This window comes from Ictalurus punctatus, chromosome 6 (genome assembly GCF_001660625.3).
Source record: "Ictalurus punctatus breed USDA103 chromosome 6, Coco_2.0, whole genome shotgun sequence".
Classification (NCBI taxonomy): Eukaryota; Metazoa; Chordata; class Actinopteri; order Siluriformes; family Ictaluridae; genus Ictalurus; species Ictalurus punctatus.
The window spans coordinates 3403849-3427941 of record NC_030421.2 but is presented as its reverse complement, the minus strand read 5'-3'; the positions used below and the strand labels follow the sequence as shown (position 1 = coordinate 3427941).

Below are 24093 nucleotides of genomic sequence, written 5' to 3'. Positions count from 1 at the left end.
AACCAATCTAATCCTTTTGCTGCCCAGTATAACCCAGAGAGAAAGACTGTGAGTCAGTAAAAGCAGAACTTCATCCAGCTGCTTAAGCCATTTCGAATCATTGTGAATGTCAGATTTTGCACTACATCTTTATCTTTTTCGACATTTTTGCTCTACATCACAATCACAATATAAAGTACAATAAGCCCTTCACATCCAGGCGAATCATCGCCATATCAGTAGCGTGACTGAACAACAGACTAACTTTGTCTTCTCTGAATCTCTAGTCACTTCACCGTGCGCTACAGGGAGAAGGAGCCCAAGAAGAAGTGGAACTATCAGACATGCCCCACCACAGAAACAATCATTGACCGACTCAAACCAGACACGCCATATGAGTTTGGGGTCCGAGCAGAGTCTGGAAATATCAATGGAGCCTGGAGCCCTCCAATAATCCACAACACAGCTGGTACCTCACAATAACAAAGCACTAAAGTTTTAACATGCAAATCGCTTCATGAGCCTCACGTACAAATCTAACTGAGGGCAAAAGCATGGTTTTTGAACTTAACAAGAAAAATGTGTCTCTATTTTTCATCTATTCTTATCTACAAAGTAGGGATCTGACGCAATGGCTGTATCTATATCTGCATCTGTATTTGTTTAGTGCTCCAAAGATTTATTCATATATATATATATCAGCATTCAGATTTTAAACCCAAAGCCGGCATGGCCGAAGGTAGGAACGCGAGTACTGTCAGCATGCTGGGTGAATCCTGACTCTGACAGTTCCTCGACCTCAGCTACATCGTTCTAGTTCATAATCGGTCTGTGTTATTGGTGCGTTTATCATTTTTGCTTGTACCTGCCCACAATCTTTTTGACCAAATTTCCTCCAATATAAATAAAGTAGCTTAATTGAAACCATCGGCTTTCAACGTCATACCTGACCGATCTTTCATGCTCATATTAAAGTAAAAAACCTCCCACAGTGTTTGTGTTGTGCTCCATGGGATCCCAGCTGGGTCTCTAATGAGATGCCTTGTGAACCTTTCTGGGAAAAAAAACAATAATAACAACTCCTATTTGTATTTCTATGCATTTAGATTAGATTAATGTATTTTTATTTGGTTACTGTGGGTATACCTTGCACCAAAAGCCCAATCCAAAACAAAAATCATCAGAAAAACATTTTGAAATTGAATTTAGCCAGGACCAAATCAATCGCCAGACCTGATTCAGGAAAAAGTCAGTGCATGACATCTGGCAGGGTTATAACAGATATGTCCAGAAATATGGGCACACACTGTATCAGAAAGAATGTGTAGAGTGGTGGTTATTAAAAAATATACACGTTTTTATATTCATTTTTACTAGTAAAATATTTCAGTATTTTCGTTACATGTGGTAATGAATGAACAGCTATGGAACCCGAAGAACTAAAATGCCTTTAAACTCAACTTTCGCCGACCGCATTGATTCATAAAGTCAGATGAGAAAGAGTACGATTGAAATAAGATTCAGCTAATATTGTCTCATTAAAAAATTGAAACTGCCTAATGACACATTGTTCTCTTCTCTCGCTAGACGATATCGACATTCATGAACCAGTGAAGCCTGAGAACTTTCCCAGACCTACGGTAAGACTATAATATATAATAAGTTATTTTCCATCTGTCTCTATGTGTCTTTCCTTTGTTTTTTTTTCTTTTATGCTTGTCTTTATAAGTCTAGACGTCTCTCTCTTACAGAAACCCGTCACCGAAAGCCCTCAAACTTTCTCCCCCTCGATGCCTCGTAAGATGTTTTCTCCATTCGTAAAAAAGTATTAAGAGGAGCGTTTATATCTATGAAATATCTGATTCAGTGTGATCCGCTCCACTCTGCAGTTCTGTCCAGCGTGACTCAGAACAGACCAGCGTCCATCCTCAGACCCCCGTCTCCTACACAGAGGGTAACTCAAGGTAATAAAACTTACAGTGGCTGTTTTTACATCTGTGAATTTCTCATTCCTGATTTAAAAATATTTTTTATTGGTTTTTCAACAAGAACGTACAGTCCATACAGTTCATAGAACATATGGGATGTTCCCACTCATGACCCGTGAGGTGCAAATATACAATACATACCGTGGATATAGAGAGGTCTACACACAGGTTTTGGGTATGTAAAAAATAAAATCATGTCAGATCTTTTCCACCTTGAATGTGATATAGCAAACAACAAAATCCAAGTGAAAAACAAATAGGGAAGTTTTAATCAATCACATTCAAACTTATCACCGAAGTGATTCTGATTAACCCCCAAATAAAGATCAGCGGTTTCTGTAGGATTTCCTTCTTGACATCTTCTTGGTTTATTCTAACTGCTGAAGCCATGGTCCTCAAAAAGAACTTACACAGCATGTACGGGAGCTCACTGTCGAAAGGTATCGATAAGGACAGGGTTGGAACATTGTGAAGGCCATCATCAACAAGTGGAGAAAATGGTGCATCGTAGTGACATTACCAAGAACAGGATGTCCCTCCAAAACTGATGAAAGGACAGGAAGAAATCTTATCATGGAGGCTGCCTGAGTCCTACAACAACATTAAAAGAGCTGCAGGAATACTTGGCAAGTACTGTTTACTCGCTGCATGTGACAACAATGTCTCATTTTCTTCACATGTCTGGGCTGTTAGGTTGCGTGACCCGATTTTGCCAAAACCATGTGGCATAATGTGATGGTCTGATGAGATCAAGGCCGAACGTTTTGGGGATAATTCCAAAATATAGTTTGCACAAAAGCGAGACAGTTCTTCACCCAAGGAACACCATACCCATGGTGAAGCATGGTGGTGGCAGCATGATGCTATGGGGCTGCTGCTCTTCAGCTGGAACTGGGACCCTATTCAAGATAGAGCGAACCATGGATCGCTCCAAATTCCAATCTATTTTGGCATAAAAACCTACAGGCTCCACTTTAAAAAGCTGAAAATTTCATCTTCCAGCATGATAATGACCTGCATTTTATTGGTTGCAATATCACAAGATCTGACATCACCAAAAAAAAATGTTTCCACATGGGTGTGCAGATATTTTATATCCGCTGTACGTCTTCCTAAGTAGACGTAACAAATATCAAAGTCATATTACCATTCCGACAACTAGGTATGCCAACGTGAAGCAGATGTTGAGATCATCCAGCCTCTTTCTGGAGGCAGTGAACAATTTTAATTTCCGCAACAGCCTTCATCATGTTGAGAAAAAGGAAGAGTTTGGAGCCCTGGTTCCTCGTCTCTCCCATACCTTCACTCTCACTGCAGCCATGATGCGATCTTTCTCTATAGTTCTGTGTAAGCATATGATGACTGGTCATGGTGGGCAAATACTGTATAGTAGAAAGAATCTTTGACATAACAGTGACACTGATGTAGTAATAGGAAGGCATTGTGTATGTAGTGCTTGGGTGGTGTGATGCAGCTTCCTCTTTTCCACTATTGATCCAACAGAGATAATACTGGGATGTTCAATCTCTTAGGTATCATTTTTCCCCCTATTCCTAAATTCTGAAATTCTATTACCTTATTTTTCCTTAGAAATGCTCACTAGTCTTCATTTTCACTCCTTTACTTCTGACTGACAGTCTCTTCGATGATGGTTCAATTGAGGTGGTTTTGGTTTGGAAAATGGAAAATCCTCTTTCACCTGGACCTTCTGGCATACCTGGGGGTTGAATACTTTATTCAAGAAGCATTGTTCAGAACTTCTGGATCTTTCCCTTCTTTAAACGGATCCAAGATTACCCCCCCCCCCCCCCCCCCCCCGATCCAGATTGATTTCTGATGGTAAACAGATGGAGCAGGGAGACAGATTTCCCTTTTACTGGTTTCTAATTTCATAGTTTTCGACGTTAATTACTAGAAAGACAACATACTGTATGTATGTATACTGTGCAAATGTTTTAGGCACGTGCAAAGAAATGCTGTAGAGCGATGATGCCTTCAAAAATAACGAAATTAAACGTTATACATTTTATAAAATACCATAAAGAGCAGTAAACTGTAGTAAATGAAACAAAGCCAGTATTTGGTGTGATAAATTTTTTAAAATGATAATAGTAGTCTCAATTTGTGCAGGTTTATAAGGAAATGAGCTGTAAGTGTTATCGAGCATCTTACAGAACCAGACAGGGTTCTTCTTGAGATTTTGACTGTCGCGCTCGCGTCTTATTTTTGCAGCGTCAACCTTTATTGTGTTTTTTTCCCCCCGAAAAGTCTCTCTTACCACTTAATATACTGCTTTCTTTACTGACATACAAACTTTTTTCTGTAACATTTCACTTTGTGCTGGAAAACTAATGTTTGGGAATCTAAAATGTTTTTTTGTACTGACTTGACAATGTAGAAGTCATAAAATAAAAATCTATAACAAAGATTGTACTAGAAAAAAATGATGCCTAAGACTTTTGTACAGTATTGTATGTATATATATATATAGCTTGGACAGCTTGCATTCATTGACTCAACTTTCAAATCATATCAAAGAGCGCTTGAAGATAATGTGAAGCCATCTGTCCGAAAGCTGCACCCGAACCGAAAGTGGACCTTTCAACAAGATAATGATCTAAAAAAAGCAGACTAGCAAATCCAGTAAGGAACGGCGGGTTATGGAACGGCCAAGTCAAAGCCAGGATTTGATTCCCATTGAAATGTTGTGGGGGATTTGAAACAGGCAGTACATGCAAGAAAACCCTCAAACATCTTGCAACTGAAAGAATATCGCATGGACGAGTAGTCAAAAAATCTGCCTGGTGGACAATTATGCAAACCGCCTACAAGAAGTTAAGGGGGCAATGCTAGCTTCTGATGCCAAGGGTGTACTTACTTTTGATCTATTGATATTTCTGTTGAATAACTGTTTGAACAAGCTATTTTTCCATGTGGTTTTGTTCTTTACTTATTTTTTCACATGACTGTATATGTGTGTGTGTGTGTGTGTGTTGATTCATGAATTCAAATGAGCATGAATAAGATTGAAATGAGAATCAGCTAATAATAATACCATCGTTTTCTCTTTTCTCAGTAAAAGATATAAGCAATCATAAAACACTAAAGCCTGAGAACTTTCTGGGTTCTAAGGTAAGTCTGTCACACGCAGTAAGTTACTTTCCACCTCTCTCTATGTTTCTTTCTCTTGTCTTTTCTCTTTCCCTCTCGTTCCTGTTTTTCTTTATAAGTCTAGACGTCTCTCTCCTACAGAAGCCCATCACCGAAAGCCCTCAAGCTTTCTCCTCCTCGGTGCCTCGTAAGATGTTTTCTCCATTCGTAAAAAAAACATTACGAGAAACAATCATATCAATAATAAATATCCGATTCACTGCGATATGCTTCACTCTGCAGTTCTGCCCAGGGTGACTCAGAGCAGACCAGCTTCCCTCCTCAGACCCCCAGCACCCTCTCCTATACCGACGGTAACTCTGGGTAATGAAAATTACAATGCCTATTTTCATTATTGATTTCTGCATTTCTCATCGAGCACCTCATTTTAAAAACAACATGCTTTCTTGTTTATTTTAACACACCTAATCTTTTTTTTCTCCGCCTGTCTTACTTTCACATAAAAGTATGTGAGTATGTGAAATTTTTTTCTATAGTCGAGAGTCAGTCTGCCAACCACGCCCACACTGGAAGGGAGTTACACCTACAGTTAAAAGCACACAGTGTGTAATCCAGTTCCTTTAATATCCCAACAAAGCCTCTGTGCCTGATACACTAATGACCAGGGTTGAGAGGGTTAATTAAAAAAATTATTCCGTTACAGTTAGAAATGACTTCATAAAAAATGTCATCAGTAACGTAATCCAAGTATCACAATACGAAAGTTATGTGATCTGATTACTTTGGGACTGCTTCGACGTCATGTGCGTAAATAAAGTCGAGAGAAACGCAATAAGATCTAAAATACTTTATGTTTACCAATATGTTTGGATTTGTTTGAAGAGAATAAAGGAATAAATAAATGAAAACATCACTGTCCCTGACGCAGGTAACGTTACATCACAATAGTTAGGGTGACCGTATTCTGGTGTTCCAAAAAGAGGACCACTTTTTTTTTTCTTCTTCTGGGGTCTTAATAGCGTTTAAAACAGTGTTACTATGAATGCAGACTTCGATACACTGAAAAAGACACACTATTAATTAGCGTCACATATACAATATATATATAAATAAAATGGGTTTCACTCTGCCCACGTTCTTTTGCACGTCCATGGAATAAAATAAAATATCAGATGCCATCAGATGAGACTGGAGAAATCATTAGAAGTCGCATTTTCAGTTGAATTTGGCGAAACCACTCGAAGCGTTCGTCGTGTCGAACCATTTCGATCGCTTTTGTTTGATTTGTTCAGTACAACCGACTGAAAGTCGGGGTTTGCGACGGGGGTCGGATCATTTCGATTGCGACTGTAGATTCGCGAACAAGGAAGCTCTGGTTGTTGAAAATAAAATCCACACATTATCTATCGTTCTAACTGCGTTACTCTTCTAATCTTCTAATTATACCAACTTTAAAAGCCACTCTACGGGAATAACTGCACATGAAGTAGTGGCTTTGTCAACGTTTTCCAATGCGTTCCTAAGTTCTGCATCCGAACTGTCAATATCAAACGCCGAGCCGACTTTATGGAGGTCAGCCCACGTCCTGCATCTGCACCAAAATGCTAGTTTGATGCTCATCTAACCTCACGATTATTTCACATAGTCCTAGATTCAAATTTCTAACATGAACTGTTTCCTTACAGCACTGCTTTATTGCACCAGGACTCCATCGTGACTCAAACACACATATAGAAACTCCCTAATGACACAACTTATCAGCTTATTCTCTTTTCTCACCTATAGACATTCATAAACCACTGAAGCCTGAGATCTTTCTGAAGCCTGAGGTAAGTCTATCCTATACAGAAAACAATTTTCCATCTCTGTCTCTTTGTTTCTTTCTCTTGTCTTTTCTCTTTCTCTCGCCTTGCTGTTTTTCTTTGTAAGTCTAGACTTCTTTCTCCCACAGAAGCCCATCACCGAAAGCCCATCTGCTTTCTCCGCCTCGGTGCCTTGTAAGATTTTTTCTCCATTCATAAATATATATATAAGGAAACCTTAATATTTAGCAAATATCTGATTCACTGTGATACACTCCACTCTCCAGTTCTGTCCAGTGAGACTCAGAGCAGTCTGATCTCTGACCTCAGAAACCCAGCACCCCGTCCTACACAGAGGGTAGTTCAAGGTAATGAGATTTAAAAGACTGTTTGTATTACTGATTTCTTGAACATCTGTGAATTTCTCATAGACCACCTGCTTTTAAGAGAAACATGGGTCTTTTAAACCTGGAGCCTATCCCAGGAAGCATGAGGCACAAGGTGGGGTACACCCTGGACAGGATGCCAGTCCATCACAGGGCACAATCACATACACACACCCATTCATATACTACAGACACTTTGGACATTCCAATCAGCCTACCATGCATGTCTTTGGACTGGAGGAAACCGGAGTACCCGGAGGAAACCCCCGCAGCACGGGGAGAACATGCACACACACACAGGGCCACGGGGGAATCGAACCCCCGACCCTGGAGGTGTGAGGCGAACGTACTAACCACTAAGCCACCGTGCGCCCAAGTAAGGATACCGTGCTTTAAAAATCACAACAACACTGGTGTACCTGATATACTAATGGTCCACTATTTCCATATCCTGCTCTTCTGTAGCCCTATGGTAGTTCCTTTCCATTTTGATGGGTGGGGTGGATGAGAGCTGATAAATGCATATTGTGCTCTTACTTTATTACTGTGTCATTGTTTTCGTAGTGACCTGGGTGAACCTTTCACATGGTGAAACTTTGATATTTTCTGCTATATATAGTTCTGAAAACTACTCAATATTCTACTCAAAATTTCTGCTATATATAGTTCTGAAAACTACAAGTTTTCAGAAATCCTAGGCAAGAATATAAATTGAATAAAAATATTTCCATGTTCAAATTTTTTATTTTTTTTTAAAAGTAGGTGTCAAAGTATGTTCTATTTTTTTTAAAAAACCCAACAATTTAGGTCAAAACCCGATTTTTCATCTTCCCACCCAACATCCAATGGGTTTTTCTCAGACTACGTCACGATTGTATGCTTACAAAGTACTCTTACAGTGTACGGTAGGTGTTCCTGAGAAAATACCCAATAAGGGTGGCTAATATACTAATCAATCCCTCCATGGAGTTTGCAATTTTGCGATGGCAGAAATGAACGCCAAATCACACAACCTCCACAATGTTCGGAGGAGCTTGCAATTTTTTTTTTTTAAATTACTGTAGATTTTCCACAGATTTGGGTAAAGATACGTCATGCGACAGCATCACAACGCGCATGCAGCAAAAGCCCTCTTCAGTTCACGTGTGTCGAACGTGAGTACGGCTAAAAAGGTCTCATTTACCAAACAAACATCACTGCGAAATACCGTGCCAAACAATTTAAAAAAAATTAAAAATGCATAAAAAAAAACACAAATTGCATGACAGTTTTTGAAAAACGATGCAGAAAAATCAAGCATTTTTGGCCGTGACAATGAGAAAAAAACTCCTGTAGGGACTGTCTAATAAATTATCCATGGAGTATATCCAGTACTCCTTACTATACAGGAGAAATACCCCAGACTTGCCGGAGCTTTCTCTCTTTCTCCAAATGTTTTCTCAGATCCATACTCCATTCACTGTAAACACATGGAACAAGGAGACAAATTCCCCTTTTACTAGTTTACAGTGCACAGTTTTCCGGTCTGTTTAGTACTAAATTGCATAATATTAAGGACAAATGTATATATTCATGACAGAACAAAAACAGAAAATACAAATGCGGTAGTATTTTGACACTGGCTCCACACCAGAAGACATATTGAACGCATCATATGAGTGCCCTGTCACAGCAGGGGCGTAGGAATTCATTTTGAGGATGGGGTCGTGTACTTTGAGTACATGCCAGACAGTTGTAGGAACAATAATGGCATGAGCTTGGTATGCAGTAATTTATCTTGTCATATTTATAACTTTGTCATGAAATACTGTTTGAACGGTTTATGAAAATGTCCTTATGCATGACAAAAAAAAACATCCAGAACCCAACGCACTAAATGTCTTGTTATAAATTACATTTTGTTTGTCTTATTAGGTCTGTTCGAAGAGTACAAAAAAAAAACAAAAACGTTTGCACTTGATTGTAGCTGGCTGCATTGCTTCTTTAAATGAGAACGTTCTCCTTTTTCAGTTACAGACATTCATAAACCACTGAAGCCTGAGAGCGTTTTGAGACCAAAGGTAAGTCTATCATATCCAGTGTTATTTTCCACTTCTCTCAATATTTCTTTCCCTTTCTTTCTCGTTCCTGTTTTTCTTTATAAGTCTAGACGTCTCTCTCCTACAGAAACCCGTCACCGAAAGCCCTCAAACTTTCTCCCCTTCGGTGCCTCGTAAGATGTTTTCTCCATTCGTAAAAAACCTTAAGAGAAGCGTTTATATCTATGAAATATCTGATTCAGTGTGATACGCTCCACTCTGCAGTTCTGCCCAGGGTGACTCAGAGCAGACCAGCTTCCCTCCTCAGACCCCCAGCACCCTCTCCTATACCAAGGGTAACTCTGGGTAATGAAAATTACAATGCCTGTTTCTATTATTGATTTCTTGAATTTCTCACAGCCCAAATGATTAAAAATACTCTACTGTATTCTTACACTTGTCTTAATTTTTCTCCACCTATCTTACTTTCACACAAAAAGAAATCCAGGAATACTTTTTCCAATGTGATTTTTTTTTTAATGATTTGCAATGGAACACTTTCTAAAACACTCCTTTGCATGCTATTATGTTTATCAATGTATTGTAGAAGTATGTACTCTTGGTTTTGCTTGTCAAAAGAGCTCGGCGTTCTATTGACCAGTTAAATGATCAGTCTACAGTTGTTGATCATGTAACTGCAAAGGAAATCTCTGTTACTTTTTATAACCAAGACGATACTAATGAAATACTGCACATTTTATGAGTATGTGGGAGTATGTATAATAGTATACACTCGGTGGCCATGTTATTAGGTATACATGCCTTGTGCCTACAGTCACTGATCATTTTGCCAGGTGTGACTACCAAATAGTTTACTCACTGGATCTCATGTGCTGATAGGAACATTTATCAGAACCTCTCCATAACTGGAAAGAGACCACCAATGGTGGCCAGATATTATTTAGGTAATGGACCATTCTCAGCATAGCAGTGACACTGGTGCTGTAGTGTGTGTTGTACAAGTGTAAGAAGCAAGCAGTAATGAAGGGTTTTTTAAATACCTTAATATGACAGCTGGGTTGAGAGTCGGTCTGCCAACCAAGCTCACAATGGAAGAGTGATCTATTGTGAATTATTGTCTTTAACTTTACACCTACAGTTAAGATCAGAGTGTGTATTCCTAACTGTACCAGTATAGATTCAGTGCTTAAAATCCCAGCAATGCCACTGTGTCTGATATACTAATCATCCACAGTTCTCAGAGGTAAAATTCTTGAGAAAATAGCCAATAAGGGTAGCTAAAAGGTATGTGCACCTAATAAAGTGTCCACTGTGTATATTTAATACTCCTTACTATACATCTAAAATTCACAAGCCATGCTGGATCTTTTTCTGCTTGATCTTGATCCAAGAATTTTTTTCCTCAGGTCCACGTTCCTTCTCAGCTCTCACTCCTGTGGAACCGGGAGACAAAGTTCCACTTTACTAGTGGAGTTTTAGTGCATAGTTTTCTAGTCAGTTTAGCTCTGAATTGCATAATGCAAATTTAAAGACTAATGATAGAACAGAAACCAAAAACACCAGACCAATATATATATATATATATATATATATATATATATATATATATATATATATATATATATATATATATATATATATATATATATAGTGGGCTCTGCACCCAGTTCCCCAGTTCCATATCAGAAGATATTGATTGTGTTAAATGCATTGTCAAAGAAAGTCGTCTACGTGATGTAGTAAGAGTGCTTTGAAGTATAAAAGGCAACTTCAGCTCCCTTAAGAAGTGGGAATTTGTCTCCCAACTACAGACTCAAAGCGGAACATTCCCAAAGCCATTACAAGCATACTGTCTATCAAGATCTGCAAACAAACACACACACACGCACACACACACACTCTCTATAAGGCACTGTCATATCTTTTCTTTGAACAGGAACAGCAAGCGATGGCATAAGAACTCCACGTCCTTCTGAAGATTCAGTGTCCTTGCCCCAGACCCTCAACTCAACTCACACAACAAAGAGCAATTTAAAAACCAATAATATTCTTCAAACTCACAATTCTACTATATCATCTCTTTCGAGTACCTCCCAACAACCACTTCACGCAACCCATTCCCAACTGACCACAAGTAAACCTCTATTCAACACACCCAAAACACAGACCAACACAACCACAACGGTATCTAGCACAGTCAAAGCTCAACTCAATTTAACCCAAAAGAAAAGGACCCAACTCCACAACGCAATTCATCCCCAACTCGAATCCAGCACATCCACATTCCAACTTAGAATGACCCAGTTCCAACAACATACAACCAAATACCCTCTTAAAACACCCCAACTCTATACAGTTCACCCTCAAACTAGTATAAACCAGTCCCAACACAGCACAGCCAAAGGCCTATACAAAACAACCCAAAACATGTTTACAACACTTGAACCCATCACAACTCAATCCCAACCCCACGCAACTCAACCCCAGTCTGTTACAAGCCAATCCCAGCCGCACACAGTTTATCCCCAATCCAACAAAAAACAGTCTCATACTCATGCAACTCAACCCAAACCCAGTGCAACCCAATCTTCACCCCACACAACCCAACCCCAATCCATTGCAACCCAATCTCAACCCCACACAACTCAATTCCAAACTAGCACAGTAAAATACTACCCAAGAACAGCCCAACCCCAACCCTCCACAACCCAATCTCAACCCCACACATCCCAACCCATTACAATACAATCTCAACCCCACACAGCTCAATTCCAAACTAGCACAGTAATACATCACCCAAGAACAGCCCAACCCCAACCCTCCACAACCCAGTCTCATCCCCACACAGCCCAACCCCAACCCATGACAATACAATCTCAACCCCACACATCCCAACCCCAACCCATTACAATACAATCTCAACCCCACACAACTCAATTACAAACTAGCACAATAAAATACCACCCAAGAACAGCCCAACCCCAACCCTCCACAACCCAGTCTCAACCCCACACATCCCAACCCCAACACATTACAATACAATCTCAACCCCACACAACTCAATTCCAAGCTAGCACAGTAAAATACCACCCAAGAACAGCCCAACCCCAACCCTCCACAACAAGATCTCCTCCCCACACATCCCAAACCATTACAATACAATCTCAACCCCACACATCCCAACCCCAACCCATTACAATACAATCTCAACCCCACACATCCCAACCCCAACCCATTACAATACAATCTCAACCCCACACAACTCAATTCCAAAGTAGCACAGTAAAATACCACCCAAGAACAGACCAACCCCAACCCTCCACAACCCAGTCTCAACCCCACACATCCCAACCCATTACAATAGAATCTCAACCCCACAGAACTCAGTTCCAAAATAGCACAGTAAAACATCACCCAGGAACAACCAAAACTCAACCCACCACAACACGATCTCAACCCCAACCCATTAAAACCCAATCCAATCCAAACAAACACACAGAAAAATCCCAACCAAAAACAGTGCAACCCAAATTGACCACAACCAAATCCAAACCCAGAAAAAACAAACAGAAGACCAGAGTACCCCAATCCAGCACAGTACAACCCCAACCAACCACAAACCAATCCAGTACAGCAAAATACCATCCTACCGTCAGGTCTCATAAACAGCCTGTCACAAATCAACATCACAAAAATATAATCAAGCCAAAATTTACACATGAACCCAATACTTACTACCAATTCAGCACAACATTTGAGGGGTTAAGCACTACTGAATTCCAACAAAAACCTGATCATCACCCATCACGTGCTACAATAAAACATTCTAACACCAACACACGGCAAAATGGTAAAACTGAACATACCGTCACGAGTAAGCCAAAGCAACCTGTACAAACACCTTTAGAACAATCGAACACACAAAACTCACCTTGGCGTGAAAAGAAGCTGGTCAACAAGACGCTCCCAGTCAGCAAAATGGGTAAATTCTCCTGTTGCTTACTTATCACTTATGTTAATGTATTAAAAAAAGTACAAGCACAGTGCTTATCATCCATGATATATTACTTCTGAGATTATAGTGCCTGGAATACATTATGCAGAAACTTGCCTGGGCCATGTAGAAAACAAATGTTTCTAGCTGACTAAATATTACCAAAACATCTTATCAAGAATTCCCCTGAAAGTCCCACTAAATTCAGGCCAAACACTTTTATAGACCCATAATCCAAAGGCAGGGATATAACCCAGACTGTAGTAAGACTCATAAGAACAACATATTAGAGTTTTTCGAATTGCAATATAAACATTATCCTTATGAGACAGCTTCTTCATGTCACACAGCTCCGAGCCAATCACTGGATGGACATCTAACAAAGCCTGCTCTTGTCAGTGGGGCAACGAATAGGAACCAGGGTAATGATATCAATATGTGTTGAGGCTCCAGCATTATTGGTCCTAACCACTGTCTTTCACATGCCATGCAATTGTGACTTCACATCGCATAACAGCACAGAAATTGAGCTAAAATGACACTGCTACCAAGCATCACCTATGCCATCAACTGCATTATTTTATTATTTTTCCACAAATGCCTACAATGCCATCACTTCACTTGTGCTATAACTACTGTATTACACCCACTCAGTGTTCTTTAAACCTCATTGTCACCCAGCCACCAAACTCTGCACTATGCTGCCACATCATGCTCATCCCTCATGTAAAGGAATACTTAGAAATCAGTCTACGACATGGACCAGTTAAATGGTACCTGCAGCATTAATTCATTATTAGCAATGTTTAAAAAAACTTTTTTAACAGCACCACCTCTTGAGGAATTCTCGCATCTAATCTGTCATCACCACTGTACTCATTCAGGACTGCACTGTCTGTCTGCGTCAATGCTTTCACTGTCTGTCTCCACAGGACTGTCAGACACTTAATCACATCCTTACTTACAGAGTAAAAGCAGCTTGTTGTCTGTCTTCACTTCGCCAGCACCGTCCTCTTCCTAATCCAACAAGAACTACCATTTCTCACTACCATGAAATTGCTAATTATGTTTATGTCTATCTAGGCCAAGACATGCCTTCACCTTCTGCTTCTGTGGCAAGAACTTCAGCACCTACAGTAACCAAGCGTGTCTCTCCAGTCACAGTTCTTAATCCAATAAGTTTGCCTCCTACCTACTCAAACACCTCTGTCAGGACTGCACCGGGTAACAAAGCATTCCAGTTTTCTAGCGATAAACCATCTGTCTACTGTATGTTTTGATGTTTACTCGTCTGTAATCGGCGGTGTCAGAATAGGCTCCTCGTCTGCTCCATGAAACAGATTTTCAAATATCACACGAGCAAGAGTACTGGTAAACCGAATATATCAACACGACTGTGATTCAGCCATAGGCACAAAGCAGTCGTGGTTCTATAAACAGGAAATTATTATTGAGTAGGTGACATTTTGGACACTATATGGACAAATGTTCTGTTTGGTTTTACTCCACTAGTGGAAATAGATCCCGATGAAGCCACGTTCTCTTCATAGCATGTCGCCTAGCTGGCTAGCTAGCTCACATTGATTTGAATTACATTCGTGTTAAAGGTGCTTCTGGTGAAATTGTCATCCCGTCTTCCTTTCCATCTTCATCTGACGAGCTTTCATATTTTCAAGTGAAACGTTTAAGTAAGAAAGTCCAGGCATGGTTAGGAATGACAAAGAAAAACAAAAAATGAAACAAAAGCCTAAAATAGCGACATCAGATTGAAATGTTGAAATAATCTCGAGAACAGACGTTCCTACATTCAAGCTTAATATGTTTTTGTTTTAAAAATGTTTTTTTTCAATGTTTCTGTCTGTTTTTTTTTTTGTTGTTGTTGTTGTTGTCATGAAGTGTGTTTCGACTTGACTTGTATGGTAGTAACAAGCTTTCTTCTTCCCACAGCATCCCATAATGAGAAGCATAAGGGGAAGTTATGGGACAAACCTATCAAGAGACCTAGAAAAGAGCCTGGTAACTTAAAAACCACTTTAACAGAGTCCTACTAATACTCATAAACTGATAAGGAGATGTTTATCATTATAGATGTCACTGAATGTTAAATGAACGTGGCGTTATACTTTGTGTATAAGAGATGTACTCGTAAAAGTATGAGAGTTTATTGGCTTTACATGAAAGAACAAGTGAGAAAGCTTTCTGCTTTGATTTGAGTTATTTAAAAGTTTAATATGTGAAGTTTTTTCTCTATAACAGCCTCAGACATAATGTTGGAATTCTCTCCCCGGGTGTAATATACATGGTGAAATGTTATATTGACAAGGCTTTGCTCTGTGCTGCTCCAATTCAGTTAACAGTTAGCATACCGCACTAACAAGCATGCCTCCAGTGAGAGACTGCATCTTGCACAACTGACTTTCACGCCAAAGAAAATGTTTATGCGCCAGTCCAGAAAGGATTTCCAGTGTCATAAAACTATGACAGATAGTTCACAGATGAAACATGTCCAATTGCTCATGCAACGCTAAACTCTCGCTTTATCTTACTGTTTCTTTATGCTCTTCTCATTAGAGGAAATACTTTAATTGACTAATGAAGACAGATTTTTAATTCTTACTTATCCTCTGTTAGTGGCATTGATATAATCATGCCCAAAACCCTGAACTAGCCTATATACAGTAGACAGGAAAATCATGAAGAACTGTAACATAGCTGTCCACTCCTCCACAGACCTTTCCATTCCGTAACAAACAAAACAGAAACCAACAAGCCCGCCATGGCCAATGCTTATCAATCACAACCAATCTGATGACAGGATTGTTTTGATTAACCGTTTACTTTGGAAACCGTACTTTCCCATGCTCATGGACTGGTCACTGACCACAAAACCTTGACTTTTGAAGACAGTACCCTGATAGCATGGAGCTAGAAACCTACAGCTACAGACCATCCGCTAATTATTTCCCAGAACACCTCATTTTTGGCAAAAACACACCTTCTGAAATTTTTTCACACATGCTTCTGCAGATACTCTTGGCTATTTCTGTTTCACTGTAAAGGTAATGTGAGGAATTGTAGCCTAAGTAACTTATAATGGTGCAGTTTGTCATTCTTAGACTTGCAATTGCTATGTCTATGTTGAAGTGAACAGAAATAATATTACGATTATTATTGGTCTAGAACCAGCTCTAAATTTTATAAAATTTGCCTGTAGGTTGTGTTTGTTTTAAGCACTCCTTCCTGCTTTGTTTGGTTCTTTTTTTGATTCTTCTGATGTTTTGGACCTGCTGCTGTTCACCTTTATTGCTGTCCAGAGTTTCCACTCTGTAGTTTCTGTAATAAATGCTTAACCACAGATCTTGTTTTTCCAGATTTAAATGAAATCAAGAAGCAGAAAAACAAGGTGCCCAAAAATGGGGGTAAAGGTAAAACTCACGGTGTGTTTAGTTATAAATCTAAACCTTTAAAGGTGACCATATCTCTTAAGTTTGCAGGTGCAAATAATAGCTTTGTGACGTTTGACTGATAACAAATGTTCTTTTTTCTTCTTCCTTCTTTATGATGCATCAGATAAAGTAGTTGATCTGAAGGTGGTGGATGCACTACCGTTTCAGAAACCTTCAGATGCTCCTCCTACCACAGAACTCTATCAAAAGCCAACACCAGCAACCACACCATTTTTTGCGGTTAACGGTATGAAGCGAAAATAGCTCAGTAGTCTTTTCATTCATTTTTAAACTGTCATGGTGATGACGACAGAGTGGAGAGTGCTGGTGTTTGAAAAACACATGAGTGTTTTTTATTTTTTTCCAAAAAAGAAAAAAGCTGAAAAACATACCCTACGATGTACTTAAGAACAGAATCCTGTCACAATCGGACGTTTTGAGTTCTGAGTTTTTCTTCTCGTTATCTTTCTTCTTGTGGCTGATAATTCACAGGTAGCAGGTATTACATGGGGGACAACTCATCTGTATTCAGTTCTGTTCCTGTCTCAGAGGTGGACCCGATGGGAAAGAAACGCTTTGTAGGTGAGACAATGTAGCACGTTTATTACACGTACTTGAATAGTCAAGAAAATAAAATAAACATTTTGAAACATTTTCAAACATAGTCCTTTCCTCTTGATTATGTGTTTTATTTATGTTTATCCTGGAATGGAACTAAGTATACGTTTGCAATGCGTAAAAACTATTACCTGTGTCCTAATCTGAGTGGAGTATATATCTTCAGCCTAACCATACTCTTCAAAGATGTCTGTAGTAGGCGGATCTGATCTCTGACCCTCTGTGTCTACAGCACCTCATGTGATCTATCAGATAGACAAGCCTCCAGAGCAGCCATGTTCCGTCACGCACTCTCTCAGCTTCTTCCCTGATGAGGAGAATGGTGTAGCAAACATCTCAGGCCCACCCAAGACCCCGCCCACCAACGTCACTGTCGTTACTGTGGAGGGATGTCCCTCATTCGTCATAGTCGATTGGGAGAAAACAGACAACGAGACGACAGGTAACCTGGGCATTTATTTAAAACGTGTTTCATTTGTCCTGCATATACAATTAGCTATTAATAGCAAGTTAACAATTTGAACACTTAAGAGCAGTACTGAGGTTTTTAAAAAAAAAAATTATTTGACATTTTATGTTAAGGTATATGAAACTAATATTAATTAATGCACTGCACTGCTTAACGCTAACAAACATAAACCAAGAATAACTTATAATTCATGTTAATAAAGTAACAAAGTAAATTGACTTCTATATTAACTGATGTTTGTTTAAATGGCAAATAAGTGCACAATATGTTTATTTCAATTCGGACTAAAAAGAAGTCACATAAAGTACTGTTGCATCAAATAAATTACGGTTTTATGTTACTAAATGTTGACGAGGTCAGTAGCTGTAAATATAGAAAGACGCATTAATTTGGCCAACTACCCACCAGAAACAGATAAATCATTCAACAAGTCATACAACAATCATGTGGTGTTGTAGACTTTGTATTAGTTTGTTGAGGGAAAGAGTTTGTTAAAAGAATCAAGGAGTTAAGGAATGACTGAAGAGTCAGAAGAGTCAGAAATTAGCCGGGGGGGGGCTTGGATAAGTTAATGAGTTTATTAACAGTAGTATATTTTTTATTTCACTTTATGCTACATAGACCTAGTTACAGGTGTATAAAAAGCTTCATCCGTACATAGCAAACTGTTTTTTTGTTTTTTTTTCACAAATACAGTAACTGCACCATTACACTACTACAAGGGAAAGTCTGGACACAATACTAATTCTTGACATACATGATTTGATTCACAGAATATGAAGTCACTTCCTCTGTTATAAATCCAAATGGACAAGTCGTATCTGTTGTAAAAACCAATCAGACACACGCAGCTGTGGAGAACCTGAAACCCGAGAGCAGGTACACACACTGAACACTCTGAAACTCATAGAGTCTTGCACTATACATCAGAGATTCTTCATCTTCTTCGTGATTTTCATGTTTTGTTTTTTTTTAGTTACGAGTTCACCGTGACGCCTAAGAATGAGCTCGGTTCAGGACCTTCCAGTGAGCCGGTATCCTTCAGCACCGAGTCGGGTACGAAGAGGAGCCTGGAGCCCTCACAACGTCATCTATTATCCATACTCTAGTTTAGTACAGGTCCCGAGGCCAAATCCTCACTCTCCAAGTTGAACCACAAAACCGCACTGAGGTTTATGAAATCGCTACAAATCCTTCAAGGCAAAATATTTGATTGCAAGGTTGATTGCACCAGATGTGTTTCTATTCAACATGCCATACTCCACTGCAATCCAGGTTCAAGTTATGTGTTTATTTTAACACCATCCGGCGCTGGATGTTCTGATTTAGCGGTGACCAATCGACTGTCAGCCAAGACTTCTGTTTAAATCTTATGACAAAACAAAAACCAAGCGGATAGAAAACAAGACGGAAACTCAGAGAAAGACTGTACTTTTCTGAGCTTGTGCCACATCAAAGTATTTATTGTTGCGATGAGTTTTTATACACTTATTCAGTAGGTGAATGATTTCATCCAAAACGATTTGCAAGTGATGCAGAATCTAATCCAGGCACAGACCCAAGCATCTGAGGGTTCCTAAGAATAGCTCTTTGTCTCACAACTTTCTGAACACTACAAGAGAACCTTTGTAGAACAGCTTTCAAGAGCTATGGGACTCTGTAAAGAGGTCTTTCTACACAGTAAATAGACCAGCAATACTCATTTCAAATTAATTTAGCACAGTGGGGAAAAAAACAACAATAATGAGATGTGTAACAACCAACAGGGTGACGTAGCATGTATTTGATATTAGCATGTAATTCTATTAATATTTTTAGTTTGGTCGAACTGTGTCCAGTTTCCTTAGAAAACAATAATAATAATAAAAAAACAACTAAAGAAAACCTATAAACAGTTGCTGTAATACAGGCATGCTCATTAGGGATTAAAATCTATATATGGATTTCTGTAAAGCTTTTGTGACACTGTCTATTGTTAAAAGTTCTAGATAAACAAAACTAAATTGAAAAGAGTTAAACCGAGTTGTCAGTGATACTCACTTGACACTCTGTTGACACTCCCCTGTAATTAACTTTAATTGGCTTTTTATACAAAAGTAGTGTGCTTGTTTTTGTTAAATTAACCAATTATCTTTGCCCAAGCTGAAACGCATGTAATTAGCCCAGTGTTTTTGGCTCTTTTTATTTACCCTGCTGCTTAGATCCAGAGGATCTGTCCAAGCGCCAGCAGCTAACAGAAAACACATGACTCCACTGATAAATTACGAGGCTATGGCCTTTATTGAAAAACAGAACATGGCTCACAGTACGGAGAGGAAGTCCAGTCTTAGCATACGTGAAGCATTTATGTAGTGAAATGTCATGATAACAAGGCTGTGAGATTTCAAGTGGAAGTGTGAGCAAATGCAGGCAGATTGGACTGCAAACATGATGTAGTTTACTGTAGCTCTATTTATTTAATGAAGGAGAGTGATGATTCTTTGAAGATATGTATCTGTACCTGAAAAAAAACAACCCAACATATTTTGATGAGAAAGGAAAAAAGAAAAGAAGGGGAAAAGACCATGTGTCATGCACAATTCGTTCAAGTGTGGCAGGTTATTTTATCCAGACGGTGATGTAATACCTACGGTATGGAAATAATATTTTATTATGTAACACTTCTGGCATTAATGTTCGTTTTATTCTCTTGCAGCGGACCCTCGGGTGAGAGAAGTCCAAACTGGTAAATACCATAATCATTCTAAACATTCAATCACTGGCCAAAAGAAAGAGGAAGAAATGTATTTATTTATTTATTTTTCTTTTTTTTTGTGGGACAGGATTAATGCACAGTCTTCACAAAGATTAAATAGATTTTTTATTTTTTACAATTGCATTTTACAAACTATATAAACCTATTGCATGACAGTGTTGGACTTTTGGCATATACAGTATCAAACTTAAATTTATAGCTATTTGTTAATAAATTATATACAGTAAATAAATATGTGCCATACTATTTATGTTTATTTACAAATCTAGATATTGATTGCAAAAGAACAACAACCTGGATTACCTGAATTGTGGATCTATTGTAATTCCACCACTACAATGTTGGGTTCCGACTGACATTTTCTCTGGAAATAACAAGCACTGGTGTTTTAATTGTTCAGATTAAAATGAGTTTTTAATGCTTTTAGAGCATGAAATGAATAGTTGTACTGAGCTGTATATACCCTCACTGAGCACTTTATTAGGAACAGTATATTAATACGGGGTAGTCCCGGTCCCTTTGCTCTATAAACAGACTCGATTCTTCATGGCATGGATTTCACAAGATGTTGGAAACCTTCCTTTGAGGTTCTGGTCCATGTCGACATGATTGCATCACGCAATTCTTGCAGGTTTTTCAGATGCACTTTCATGCTCCCGTTCTACCACATCCCAAAGGTGATCTACTGGATTCAGATCCGGTGACTGGGAAGATGACTGAAGATCACTGAACTCATTGTCATGTTCGTGAAACCAGTTTGAGACGAGTTTTGCTTTGTGACATGGTGCAGTATCATACTGGAATGATCATAACCATTAGAAGATGGTAAATTGTGGTGATGAAGGGATGCACATATTCAGGAACAATACTCAGATAGGGCGTGGCATTCAAGCCATGATTAATGGGTATTAATGGGCTCAAAGTGTTTGAAGAAAGCATTCCCCACACCATTACACCACCTCCACCAGCCTGGGCTGTTAACACAAGGCAGGTTGGGTCCATGGATTCATGCTGTTGGTGCCAAATTCTGACTCTAACATCTGTGTTCCTCAGCAGAAATCGAGATCCATCAGACCAGGCTATGTTTCTCCAGTCTTCACCTGTGCAGTTTTGGTGAACCTGTGCTCACTGCAGCCTCAGCTTTCTGTTCTTGGCTGACAGAAGAGGAACCCGACGTGGTTTTCTACTGTTGTAGACTATCCACCTCAAGGATCAACATATTCTCCATTCTGAGATGCTTTTCCACTCACCACAGTTGTATCTGAGTTACTGTAACCTTTCTGTGAGCTCGAACCAGTCTGGCTATTCTCCACTGATCTCTCTCATCAACAAGGAGTTTCTGTCTGCAGAACTGCTACTCACTGGATGTTTTTTCTTTTTTGCACCATTTTAAGTAAACTCTAGAGACGGTTGTGTGAAAATCCCAGGAAATCATCAGTTATAGAAATACTCAAACCAGCATGTCTGGCACCAACAATCATGCCACGGTTAAAATCACTGAGATTTATTCCCCATTCTGATGGCTGATGTGAATATTACCCAAAGCTGCTGTCTTGTATCTGGTTCATATCTGCATGATTTTATGCACTGCACTGCTGCCACATGATTGGCTGATTAGATAAGTGCATGAATGAGTAGGTGTACAGGTGTTCCTAATAATTTGCTCAGTGAGTGTATATTCAGAGTGATGTATGAAGAATTATCTTTCAAACATTCATTCGGTATCTCACTGTCGGATCCTCTCATGGAGCTGCTGCTGAACTGTTCACTCGGTAAGCCATTTTCAGGCTCATCTGTCCATGGGAGTATTCACTGGCGAGTGAATTCTTTCTAGTTTCTTCTTTCCTTTTTATTTTGGGAACCAGTTCTTCAAGGTGGGTTCTCACTTCATATCTTGAGATATCACAGCTCTTTTTTTTAATCTCCTGGTGTTTACATCTATGTCATGGTGACTGCAAGCCCTTCCAGTAACACAGCGAAGGGAAAAAGATCCCTCTTGCCTATGTGTGTGCTGGTCTATGATTTCTTCCAAGTACTCTCACCCCCTGTGTATCGCCTGTCTAGGAGTTAGATATGCACAGGCTATTCTAACTAATCCAGAGTGCTGCAACAATGTTCTCCATTCTTGTTAAGGGTATTAGAGTGCCGAGTGTGAGTCACAGCCGTGACTAAAGGGGCCCTGAGTTTTTCTGGGCCACCCATGGAGAAAGACAAGGCTGTTCAATGGTACAGCTAGGGTCAATGTTTAGGAGTTAATGGGTGAAATCTCTCCTAAAAACACCCCCCCCCCCCCCCCCCCCCCCAACTCTTTGAATCAGACTCTTTGGCAGGGGGAAAATTATATGATATGAGGATGAAGATTATGAGACGATTGCTCGTCTTTTGGAAGAGGATGTGGAGGAAGATGAAGAGAACGCAATCCTCCCTTATAATCTTTCTTCCAGACCCAACTGTGTGATGAGTGATTCCCCTTCCCCCATGGGACTTGGATCTTATAAAAATGTGTATTAGAGCGACTGCTAAACTCTACATTGACTGGCCAGGACAATAGGTAGGCCACTGAGAGAGATTTATATGATGGGAAGAGGCAGCCGTTGCGCACTTCCCCAGTCAAACAGCAGATTCCAGCCCTCCTAGCATGTGTTGCAGAGATGCTGCACTTCTGGGACAAACCTTCCTCCCCTAGAATGCCTGCTAAAGGTTTCTCTAGGCTGGATGTCCATAATATGGAGGAGTTGGGGATGACCGACCCCCATTCCACTGATTGAATTGTCAATGGCAAATCACCTCCACCCCAATTGCCATGCGGTGTTATCCTCCACCTCTCTTTCTCTGCTAGGATGGACAGAGTGGCTTTCCGAGTCTCAGTTCCAGAAAATTTATCACTCCTCTGCTTTGGCTGTCAGGGCCTTGAATGCCACTTCAAAGTGTATCAAGCTGAGCTCATAGAGGAGATGGTGGCAGATTGGTGCTGGGTTGCCTGATTTGGCATTGTAGAAGAGATCTGTGTCATTGCAGACCTCAGATTTGTTCATACAGTGGAGCAGTGCAGAGCTGTGGCCACAGCATGGGCTTGGCTGTGGTGGGGGAAAGAGCCCTGTGGTTGGGATTGTCAGGCCTGTCTGAAAAGAAAGCCTTGTTTGCAGCAGCAGTAGCTAAGCATTGCCCAGCCAACCCTCAAGGGGGCAGGAAGAGGTGGGCAACCTAACCAGTGGTCTGTTTTGGAACCTAACAAGGGTCTACAGCACTCACAGAGTCTCTGTAGCACCCCTCTCCACAACCCAGGAGTCTTGTCCCCCTCCCCCCTCGCAAAGAAGTGTTGGGGTTTGATTCAGGCGAGATGTTCAAAGAGTTCTCATGTTGGAGTGTTGGCACCAGTTCAACCAGTGCCCCTCTTGTTGTATCTTCCCTCTCCACCAACGGGGTTATGCAAAGGGAGGAGAGGAGTTTGCACAAAAATTTGTGTGTGAAAGAAATAAAAATGATAACGGATGTGTCGCTCACAG

The 24093-nt window shown here is 39.8% G+C and overlaps 1 protein-coding gene across 4 annotated transcripts in view; it reads left to right on the top strand.

Moving 5' to 3' along the window:
- The window catches only part of LOC108266607 (target of Nesh-SH3), a 34516-nt gene that overhangs the window by 4711 nt on the left and 5712 nt on the right, over positions 1-24093 (top strand). The window contains exons 5-28 of one of the 4 annotated variants that reach the window (XM_017470147.3): positions 267-448; positions 1567-1619; positions 1731-1776; positions 1869-1943; positions 5044-5099; positions 5220-5265; positions 5361-5441; positions 6864-6907; positions 7030-7075; positions 7168-7248; positions 9277-9326; positions 9433-9478; positions 9570-9650; positions 11242-13287; positions 13650-13721; positions 14383-14523; positions 15247-15315; positions 16671-16724; positions 16870-16992; positions 17238-17327; positions 17596-17805; positions 18606-18711; positions 18809-18888; positions 20528-20557. In XM_017470147.3, the coding sequence (XP_017325636.2) occupies positions 267-448; positions 1567-1619; positions 1731-1776; positions 1869-1943; positions 5044-5099; positions 5220-5265; positions 5361-5441; positions 6864-6907; positions 7030-7075; positions 7168-7248; positions 9277-9326; positions 9433-9478; positions 9570-9650; positions 11242-13287; positions 13650-13721; positions 14383-14523; positions 15247-15315; positions 16671-16724; positions 16870-16992; positions 17238-17327; positions 17596-17805; positions 18606-18711; positions 18809-18888; positions 20528-20557 (3908 nt within the window). Of the gene's footprint in view, positions 1-266; positions 449-1566; positions 1620-1730; positions 1777-1868; positions 1944-5043; positions 5100-5219; positions 5266-5360; positions 5442-6863; positions 6908-7029; positions 7076-7167; positions 7249-9276; positions 9327-9432; positions 9479-9569; positions 9651-11241; positions 13288-13649; positions 13722-14382; positions 14524-15246; positions 15316-16670; positions 16737-16869; positions 16993-17237; positions 17328-17595; positions 17806-18605; positions 18712-18808; positions 18889-20527; positions 20558-24093 lie in introns of all 4 variants that reach the window. The other 3 variants (XM_017470146.3, XM_017470150.3, XM_017470149.3) reach the window with 3 other exon arrangements.